Below are 11613 nucleotides of genomic sequence, written 5' to 3'. Positions count from 1 at the left end.
ACAAGCCTGACATATTTTCTATCTGGCCTGAAAAAAATTGCCAACTCTGATCTAAACAATCAACCAAAAAGTAAGTAAAGCCCTGACTTCCAGCATTTGCTGATTTCCATAGTATAAATACTCCCACCATGGCTGATTTCAAGTTACCAATGTGATGTCACTGAACTAAGAGTTGAAAGGAGATGTTCAGTAGAACACCCTTGTATAGCATTTTCAACATATACCTACAACAGTTGTAAATAACCTCAAGAGCATATACAAGAGTAACATGCAGTAAAATAATTAGGAAGTGAGGAATGTTTAGTATTTATTTCATTTTTAATATTAATTACAAATTTACATAATTTAATTTTTAATAATGGCTGTGCTTAACAACTGACTTGCAGATTCATGAAACAGTTTGCTCTTGCAAGCTTGTATGAACAGGTTCCAGAGCAACACTGCTGATATGCATAAGATAATTCTAGTTTCTTTGGCTAGTGTCTTTTCCAGTATCTGCACAAAATATTGTTTCAGCTTCCACTCAGCTGCAGCTGGGATTTCCCTCTTAGTTTTTGATATCTGTAGATCACTTTTCTTGGTTTTTAGCTACTTTTTGTATATTTTTTGTAATAATCTTCTACTAGTTTCACATGTTTAGTGTAGGGAGAGGTATTTCCCAAGAGACCTCATGTTGCAACACTGACAGGTACCCTGATTTCTTACATTTTTATCACTCATTGCCTACTCTGTAAATTAATATTTTATCCTTTGTCCTAGAGCTTCATTTATTGACACTACAGATAGAAATTATGGGTGTTTCCCGACCTGGCCCCATGACTGGTGGCAGACATTAATATTTCATGCTACTATCAAGGGACAAATAGTCAGGTTTTAGCATAGAACAATGAGAGGGACATTTTGGGAGGAAGGAGGCAGGTGGAAGTTGGGTTTAAATGTGTATCAGTCAGGTTGCTGGCTGGAATAAGATGGGAAATTCAAATTGGTTAATTTGAAGAGAGTTCAATAAAGAATCTATTTACAAAGCTATGATCATCAGAGTGTAGGCAAACCATAACAACAGAGAGGTATCCTAGGCTAGGGACAGCAGGAGCATTGTTACCCTCCTCAAACCTGAAGGGATGAAGGAATGGACTGATAAAGGGGCCCTGGAGGCAGAGAGTACTGTGTAGACAGCCACCTGATAATATAGGTGACCTTCTAGTTAAGTGAAACTGGCAGCCTCCTGTGACCTGCCCAGAGTTGGAGTGGGGCCTGGGGGGACAGGTCAGCCCACTTTCCTCTCTTCCTCCAATCCTCTGATTATGCTTTTCATTACTCAGAGCAATCAAGGAGCTAGGAGGTAATTCCATGTGGATCAGCTGCTGGGAGCACAGAGCAAGGCAGAGAAGGAGGGAGAATAAATAGGGAGGGGAATGGAAGAACTGTGGCAAGGAGGGAACCATGGAACCCAGGAGAAAGACAGCCACAGATTGGAGGTGAAAATTTATTTTGTTTGAAGTAAGCTCTACACCCTACATGGGGCAAGAAGCCACAATGGCTCCCTCCCTTGTTGCTCCAGCTCTGAACAAACCGAAGAAACCTCTCAGCTCCAGCAGTGCAGCTCCACAGAGGCCCATTGCAACACACAGAACCACTGCCACCTCTAAGGCTGGCCCGGTGTGGTGCAAAAGAATCCTGGCATGGGCAACGGGGATGACGAAGCAGTGAATTGATGCAGCAGGTCAATGTATGGAAACTAACCGTCAAAGACTTAGAGAAAGATATTTCTACTTTGGAAAGTTAAGGAACATTGAATTGATTTGCCAGGAGAACAAGAGGGAAAACAACCCTGTATTGTAGAGGATCATGGACATTCTCTATGGCACAGATGAAGGCTTTGTGATACCTGATGAAGGGGGCCCACAGGAGGAACAAGAAGAGTACTAACACCTTGGACCGACAGAACAACATCTGAATTCTTCCCTCAAAATCATGTGCTTAACTGTAAAATACCCCCTTTTATTATTCTTAGAAGACTCACTGGTTTCTTGTCATGAGCAAACAGTACCTCTTCATAAAGTGCTCTTTGCAGAAGTTTCACCCCTTTTCCAGTGAGTTTGAGTTAGGAGCTTTTACCCTGTAGCTGAGCAGTATTAACATCTAGTTGGGTCACATAGGGAACAAAGAGGCTGACCATGGGGCTCACCGTGTGGATGCTGATAACACTGATTGCTGGAGAAGGAGTTTTTATGTAATACACTGAGGTGGAGATCTCAGCAGAGAAATGTAAAGTCTGATTTGAATTTTAAGCTAATGTGAAATTTTGGCAGAGAACGTTTTAATAAATAAATGCCTTAAGAGTATTTAAATATGCTTCCATATTTCAAAATATAAAATGTAACATGACTGGAGATTTTACGTGTCTGACATTGTGTCTGGGAAGGAAGAAGGACCAGACCTCTGGACCTTCGGAATGTGCTGTTCACAGGCCTTGGACGGCTGCTTGAATCCTCAAAGACCTAGACCTTGGCCCAAAAGGAAAGTTTAAAAAGTTGTTCTGTAAAGCCAGTTGGTGTCCTTGACCAATAGTATCCCTGCTCTAAGAAGCAAGAGGCATTGTGGCCTGGATGAATAGAGGGTGTGTTTCAGCCCTGAGATGTTTGAGTTGAAGAACTTGAATTTCATTGAACATTTCTCTGATGATTTTTCCAGTTATTCCTGAAATTTCTATGTATTGTGTTTTTTGGGAAATGAGATGTGTCCAGTTTTTAAATCTAACAACTATTTTTGGGGACTTGCCACATCTCTGGGATTTGAATGGGGGTCGTGTCCCATTTTACTGTCTTTTAAGTTTACATTGAACATGTTTCTCTTCTCTGCTCCCCTTGCCCACTGGGGACTCCTCTTTGGCTCCTTAAAGTTTGCTGCTTAGAGTGTAAGTTCAGCAGGCAAGTTCTTTCTGGACCTCTGGCAAAGGCAAGTTCTTTCTGGACCTCTGGCAAAGGGAGTGACCAGTGAAATGCCATCGCTTCCTTGGGATCTGCAAGGCTGGGTATTCTCCGTACCTGCTGTCCACCACCCTCCTCTATTATCGGAATACTTTGCCAGTACACTAATCTCTTTGGAGATAAAATTTGTTAGCATGTTATTAAATGTTAATTTTCTTTTGCAGAAGATACAGTACCGTGTCTGAATTAATTATTAATATTTAAAATATTTCATTCCTTAACTCTTCTTCATTTGCTTTGCCCCTAGCCTGTTCAGCTCCTTTGTTTGGCAGAATTCTGCAAAATGTGTGTCACCCACTACTGAGATTGTTCAGTCCCTGATGTATTTGTATTGATTTGTTCCTGGTGGTAGCTTGTCCTAAAATGTGTGTAGAAAGCAGGTATTTTATGATAAAATTGTTGTGTAGTGCATGCTCTGTGTGGAATACAGAGGAAAACCCAGATTCAGTGATTAACAATACCAAAAAATGCAAGTAACTAGCCATTGTTCAAATAACAATGATGCTATTTCTTGTTTGTGGCCTTTTAGATTTTTGTTGCCCTAAAATTCCATTTTATTGGGAGCCCATTTTCCACCTGGTCTTTCTTGATAGGGTTTTTTTCCTACTTTAAACAGTTTCTAAGTAAAATTCTGTATTTCAAGAGTGTCATGTCTTCTGAAGGAAAAAAAAAAGTGGCTTAAGAGACTGTAGCAGTAAGAAGCTTAAGAAAAGATGGGCTTTGGCCTGACTTGACTGACAATTCACTGGAAATATCATAATGTGAAGTTTTTCTTTTTAGGTGACTCATATATCCAAAAAGCAAACTTTTAGCCTTTTAGTTGGGGGGGGGTTGGGTGAGGGCATGGTAAATAAATGGATGCTCATGTCCTATTATAGGGGAAGGCCAACCATTCAATAAAGATGCTAAAGATTAATTTCAATTAATTCCCATAAGTGTACAAAATTTTCAAGAACTAAATAAATGAATTATAGCACAATTATATACAGTCCTTCAAAACAATGTTTTAGAAGGACATTTAGTGACAAAACAAAATTGTTTATCATATATTAGATCTAAAAGTAGTTACAAATTAGCCTATTCACTATGATCTCAAACTTCTAAACATCTTTCTATTTATATCTATATCTACATTTTTATCTTCAAAGCTTGGAAGGAAATAATATCACTTAAGGATCTAGAATACAATAAAGGTGATCTTGTTTTCTCCTCTTTCTGATTCAAATGTTGACTGACAAATCTATTGTGGCTGGCTTTAAAAACACAGCAGTTAAATGAAATCTGCATGTGGAGCTTTTAGTCACAATAACAGACAGAACTCTTGAAGTTGAGTAACCAAATATTCTGTCCCTTCGTTCATCTCTGCCAGGCTTGTGGTACCACCTACCGTCAAGGCTCACAATTACAGTTTTCAATCTCATTTGAACTGCTAAACCCACTTCTCATTTTTTTATTTACTTATTTATTCATTCACTCATTTATTTTTATTATATTACTTTAATTCCAGTATAGTTAACATACGTGTTATATTAGTTTCAAGTGTACAATATAACGATTCAGCAATTCTATACATTATTCAGTTCTCATCACAATAAGTGCACTCTTATTCCCCTTACCTATTTCACCCATCCCCCACCCACCCGCCCTCTGGCAACCATCAGTTTGCCAACCAATCTTTAGTTAGGAGTCTGTTTTGGGTTTCTCTCTTTTTTTCTTTGTTTGTTTTGTTTCTTAAATTCCACATATGAGTGAAATCATATGGTATTTGTCTTTCTCTGACTGACTTATTTCATTTAGCTTTATACTCTCTAGTTCTATCCATTTTGTTGCAAAGGGCAAGATTTCATTCTTTTTTATGGCTGAGTAATAGCCCATTGTATATATACACAACATCTTCTTTATCCATTCATATAGCAATGGGCACTTGGGCTGCTTCCATAATTTGGCTATAGTAAATAATGCCACAATAAACAAAGGAGTGCATGTATCTTTTCAAATTAGTGTTTTCATACTTCCCAGTCTTTTTACATGGCCTTTGCCATCAATCTTTCTCATTTCCCTCAAGTATACTTTAATAATTAAACGTTCATTTAAAAAATTAAAACAATAAATTTATATCATATTTCACTTAAAAAGTGAAAAAAGCAGAGACAAAGAAAGCTCTGACACTTTCCACATGATCTAAATCTTGAACCCATAAACACTGGGGTATTCAGATGTTGAGATAGGAACGCTGACGAGGACAGGGCACTCTCTTCCATGGGAGAAGAGAATTGTCCAAAGTAGTCCCCTCATGCTGGTGCACATACAAGCCTCTCAGCTGGAAATGACCACGATTACTTGTCTTGCTGTGAGAAGATAAGTTTCACTAGCCACAAAGGACAACAGTTCATAAAATGTGTACATAAGATAAAGATAGTTTCAGGGTTCTTTTTTTTTTTTTAAGATTTTATTTATTTATTTGACAGAGAGAGACACAGCAAGAGAGGGAACACAAGCAGGGGGAGCGGGAGAGGGAGAAACAGGCTTCCCGCAGAGCAGGGAGCCCAACGCGGGGCTCAATCCCAGGACCCCAGGATCATGACCTGAGCGGAAGGCAGATGCTTAACAACTGAGCCACACAGGCGCCCCAAGTTCCAGGGTTCTAACCTGTGCAGATTCTGTACAGTATGCATTCATACAGCCAAGCCTATGTGTGGGTGCTTATTTATAAATTATTTATTTTTATTTACTAGGCATCTACTTCATAGATTTCAGGCATTATAATAAGTACTGAGAACACAGAGATGTCCACCCAGAGCTTGCCCATTAGTGATCTGGCAGAAAAGAACTTCGTCAGCAACAACAGTGCAAATTTCCATCTCCTGAGAGAGGGCTGGTCTTGGATAGGGGTGAGGTGAAGGAAGATCTAGAGAGACTCATATTCATCTACCTCTTTTGAATAATGGAAGTGGGGATCATGAAGACTGGCCCAGGAGCTATGAGAGGCAGTGTTGCATGACGGCTAAGCACGCCCCTCTGGAACCAGACTGCCTATGTTTGAACTGTGGTTTTCCTATTGACAAATGTTGCAACAGCACACAAGTGAACTCCCCTGCACCAGTTTCCTCATCTGTAACTGTGAACAATGATTATCATACCTCCTCAAAAGACTGTTGTAAGGACTCAGTGAGCCAATATTCATAAAGTAAATAGAAAGGTCCCAAGCATATAGTAAGCCCTCAATAATAAAAATAGAATAATAGAAACAAAAAAATAGAATAATAGCAGTCACTTTGTCCTAGAGTTCTACCATTCCCTTAGGCTCCCTGAGAAAATAAACTAGCCCCCAAACAACTGGGGAGGCACCTGTGCACACTTCCCCTACCCCCAGTCCTATTTCCTTCTAATCCACTAGTTTACCATGGAATCTTTATTGACCTAGAAACTATAAGAATCAGCTACTCATCAATGAGTCTGGTCTCTAATAAATTTTCATTGATTAGAGCCAGACCAGGGACACAGCTGGGTTATAAATTATTTCATTAGACTCTGATGTTCATGTGACCCCTTATGCAAGAACTCTGTCTTGGATTTCCCAACTGGGAAACACATTGAGCTCCTGATATTCATTTATTTCTTGCAATACTTGCTAGTGCCAGGCCAACCCCAGTTTAAGATCAATGACCTGATATGTGACTTCAAGATCTGAAGTGGTATCTGTCCCCTCATCCTATTGCTGATCCTATCATCTCCCTTTGAGATTGGGACAATCTTGTAGAGGCAAAGGCAGGGAAGATACACATACACACAAAGGGGCTTCCTACAACTACTTCCTTCCCCAAAACTCTGACACTTAAAGCTAACGCTCAATTCTAAGACTTAAGTAAAGACATTGATGACAAAGAGACTTTACAGGAGTTGTTTTCAAGGATAATGGTTTCCTCTCCAGCCAATGAGAGAAGTAGGTGTGAGGCAGCATCATTTGTCTCTAGCAGACTGAATTACTAAGAGGGTCAACAAGAAGCAAAGAGCTGCAATTATGGGGAAACAGCACATAAAATAAACATACCAAAAAAATGGGTTATCGTTAGGAATTACAAACATCTGTGAGGTCCTATAGTAAAAGAGTTACTGAAAAGAGGTCCCATATTCTAAGATTTATAGTAAATCCAAATCCATTGAGCTTGAAAGAGTTGACCACATGAATTTAAGGAACTATCAGCAAGCATAGATGGGCAAAAATAACCACTGTACTCATCTACTCTGTCACCACACTTATCTCTTCATTTTGTAGTGAACTTTCTAATACACTTTACTTTTTTCTCTGATCATTCCTTTTATCATAGAACATTTTCTTGTTATGTGGAGGCAACTGTTACAAATATTCTACTAAATATACAGTTTGGAAATATAACAGAGCTATTTTCTAGCACCAGGATCAGGGCAATGATGGAACAAGGATCATTCAAATACAATGGAATGTACTAGCCCACAATCTTGACCTCTTTGATACACATAGGACCTCAGCAGCCACAACAGTGATGACAAAAAGCTCTTCTGCAGGTGGGAGGTGGCATCACATGCCTCTGGAAGAGTCAATCACAAAGAAGGCAGATAAGAAAAATATATTTGGAGAAATAGGAGAGATATTGTTTAAGGATACAAACCTGCAACTAGTAGATAAATACGTCCTGGAGATCTAATGCACAGTATAGTGAATATAGACAAGAGTATTGGCTTATAACCACCAAACATGAAAAAAATTGCAGAAATTTTTCTATTTGTAATAAAAAGAAAAAGTAAAATGTCAAAAAATGAAATTAACTATATGGAGAGAATCATGGAAAAATTAAGAAATTTAATAGCAGTCCATAGAAAATACGGATAAATGGAACAATACACCCTGTTCCTAGATAGGTTTCTAGATTTTCTCTCTCTCTCTTTACAGCTGTATTGATATATAACTGACATACAATCAACTGCTCATATTTAAAGTGAATAATTTCAGGGCGCCTGGGTAGCTCAGTCGGTTGAGCATCCCACTCTTGGTTTCAGTTGAGGTCATGATCTCAGGGTCCTGGGATGGAGCCCTGCCTCACACCAGGCTCTATGCTCAGCAGGGAGTCTGTTTGAGGATTCTCCCCCTCACTCCCCTACTGCCCCTCCCCCTGCTCTCCCTCTCGCTCTCAAATAAATAAATAAATCTTTAAAAATATAAACTGAATAATTTCATGAGTTTTGACATATGTATACACCCTTAAGGCCATCACCACAATCAAGATAGTGAACATAGCCATCATCCCTAAAACTTCTTTGTGACTCTGTAAACAATCTCCACCCCCAGTCCCCATGCAATCACTAAACTGTTTTCTTTTTCTGTACATCAGTTTGTATTTTCTAAAATTTTAGATAAATGAAATCATACAAGAACTCTTTTTTCTGTCTTCTTTCATTTAGTATAATAATTTTGAGATTCAACCATCTTGTTGCATATATTAATGATTTCTTCCTTTTTATTGTTGAGGAATATTTCATTAGATATATACCATAATTTCTTTATCCATTCATCTGTTGATGGATATTTGGGTTGTTTCAAGTTTTTGGCTATTACAAATAAGTCTTCTATAAATATTCTGTAGAAGTATTTGTATGTATATATATTTCCTCTTCTCTTGAGCAAATAGTTAAGTATTGAATGCTTTAAAAAATAGGGTATGTTTTGTTTATTTTTTTTAAAAGCTGCCAAACTATATTCTAAAGTGATTTTGGTACCATCTTACATCCTACCAGCAGTGTGAGAGAGTTCTAGCTGTTTCATATCCTTGCCAGCACTTGGTACGGTCGTACTTTTTAATTTTAGCTATTCCAAAGAGAACATAATAGCATTTCGTTGTGAATTTAATTTGAGTTTTTATAATGGCCTATGATGTTGAACATTTTTCATGTGCTTATTTGCCATCTATATATCTTCTTTGATGGAAGTGTTTTTCAAATCTTTTGGCCATTTTTAATTGGTTGTTTCTCCTCTTATTACTGAATTATAAATGTTCTTTATGTATTAAAGATAAAAGTTCTTTATCAGATGTTTGTAAATATTTTTCCCCACTTTGTGGCTTGCCTTTTTATTTTTATAATAGTATCTCTGGAAAACAGTTTTTAATTCTGATATAGTCTAACTTACTGATTTTTCTTTTTTTTTAAAGATTTTATTTATTTGAGACAGAGAGAATGAGAGAGAGAGAGAGAGCACATGAGAGGGGGGAGGGTCAGAGGGAGAAGCAGGCTCCCCGCCGAGCAGGGAGCCCGATGTGGGACTCGATCCAGGGACTCCAGGATCATGACCTGAGCCAAAGGCAGTCGCTTAACCAACTGAGCCACCCAGGCGCCCCAACTTATTGATTTTTCTTTTATAATTTGTGCTTTTTATTTGTTAGTTACAAAATCTTTGCCTAACCTGAAGACACTGAGATTTTCTCCTATGTTTTCTTATTGAATTTTTATAGTTTTCCCTATTATGTTTAAGACTATGATCCATTTTTAGTTCATTTTTGTATAGTAACAAATTTGCATTGTTGTTGCTGATTAAGCTCTTTTCTGTCAGTTCACTAAGGACAAAGTCTAGGTGGATATTTCTGTATTCTAAGTACTTATTATAATGGCTGGTATCTACTAAGCATGAGACAAGGGTCTAGGTTCAATTTTTGTTCATAGATTATCTAATTGTCCCAGCACCATTTGTTATAAAGATTCCCCATTGAATTGCCTAGGCACCTTTGTCAAAAGTTGATTATATACATAGGGGACTATTTCTGGAATCTCTATTCTGTTCCATCTGTCTATGTATCTATCTTTACACTCATATCACACTGTCTTGATGTAGCTATCTAAAAACATCTTAGGGGTGCCTGGGTGGCTCAGTCAGTTTAGCATCTGCCTTTGGCTCAAGTCATTATCTCAGGGTCCTGGGATTGAGCCCCACATCAGGCTCCCCGCTCAGTGGGGAGTCTGCTTCTCCCTCTCTCTCTGCCCCTCTCCCCCTCGTGTGTGCACTCTCTCTCCCTCAAATGAACAAATAAAATCCTTTCTAAAAAATCTTATAATTTTTTAACATATAAGGTATAAAGGTATAAACCCTCCAACTTTATCCTTTTTTAAAATTACTTTTGCTATTCTATGTCCTTTGCATTTCCATATAAGTTGATTAATTTCTTCAATAAAGTCTGTATGGATCTGAATTGCAATTGTGTTGAAGTTACACATCAATTAGAAAAGAATTTATATATTAGCAATGTTGATTCTTACAGTTCTTGAACATGGTATATGTCTCCATTTACTTAGGTATTCTTTAATTTCTCTGTAATGCTTTATAGTTTTCGGTATACAGGTTGTACTCATCTTCTGTCAAGTTTATTCCTGAGTGTTTTATATTTTTGATGCTATTGTAAATAAAAATTATAAATTTCAAATTCTGATTATTCACTGCAAGCATAAGAAATAAAATTGATCGGGGGCGCCTGGGTGGCTCAGTCGTTAAGCGGCTGCCTTCGGCTCAGGTCATGATCCCAAGGTCCTGGGATCGAGCCCCACATCGGGCTCCCCGCTCAGCGGGAAGCCTGCTTCTCCCTCTCCCACTCCCCCTGCTTGTGTTCCTGCTCTCGCTGTCTCTGTCTCTGTCAAATAAATAAATAAAATCTTAAAAAAAAAAATCTTAAGAAATAAAATTGATCACCTTTATTGAACACATATCCAGCAACCTTGCCAGACTCACTTTTTCCTTATACTGCATTTCTTTTGTAGAGTCTATAGATGTTTTATTATAGGAATTGAATTTAAATAAGAAGATGAAAAAATATAAATAAATAAATAAATAAATAAATACAAATGAGCAAACGTTAAAGAAAAAATAAAGATAGAAACTGACTCTCAAATATAGAGAACAAACTAATGGTTACCAGAGGAGAGGTGGGTGGGGGGATGGATGAAATAGGTGATGGGGATTAAAGAATACACTTGTCATGATGAGCACTGAGCAATGTATAGAATTGTTGAATCACTATATTGTATACCTGAAACTCATATTACACTGTATGTTAACTAACTAAAATTTCAATTAAAATGCACAAAAAAGAAAAATAAGAATATAAATAAATAAATAGGAGATGGGGATTAAGGAGTGCACTTATGTGGTGAGCATCGGGTGTTGTATGGAAGTGTTGAATCACTATGTTGTACAAATGAAACTAATATTACACTGTAGGATAACTGGAATACAAGTAAAAATTAAAAAAAAAAAGAAATTGACAAACTATGGCCAGTAAACAAATGCAGGCAACTACTGTTTTTTGTGCGATCTATGGGCTACATTGTATGGGCTAAGGATGACTTTTACATTTTTAATAGTTACATGTTGGATGATTGAGTATCAACATAATATCTTGATTTTATCTCTTAGACTACAAACCCTACAATGTTCACTATCTGGCCCTTTATAGAAAAAGTTAGCCAATTCCTATTTATAGAGTTAATCATGTTACCTGAAATATAGTTTTATTCTGTCCTTTCCAATTGACATGACCCTTATTCCTTTTCTTGCTTTTTGCACTGGGGAGAAACTTCAATTTTATATTGACTAGAAGTGGTG

At 37.6% G+C, this 11613-nt stretch overlaps 1 protein-coding gene across 1 annotated transcript in view; it reads left to right on the top strand.

Moving 5' to 3' along the window:
* The first annotated feature begins 1848 nt into the window (after positions 1–1848).
* Positions 1849–11613, top strand: part of LOC118552209 (H-2 class II histocompatibility antigen, E-S beta chain-like) — a 39512-nt gene continuing 29747 nt past the window's right edge. The window contains exon 1 of the mRNA XM_078054362.1: positions 1849–1922. Within this exon, the coding sequence (XP_077910488.1) occupies positions 1849–1922 (74 nt within the window). The remainder of the gene's footprint in view (positions 1923–11613) is intronic.

Source organism: Halichoerus grypus, chromosome 9 (assembly GCF_964656455.1).
Source record: "Halichoerus grypus chromosome 9, mHalGry1.hap1.1, whole genome shotgun sequence".
Classification (NCBI taxonomy): domain Eukaryota; kingdom Metazoa; phylum Chordata; class Mammalia; order Carnivora; family Phocidae; genus Halichoerus; species Halichoerus grypus.
This window is presented reverse-complemented; position numbering and strand designations above follow the sequence as displayed.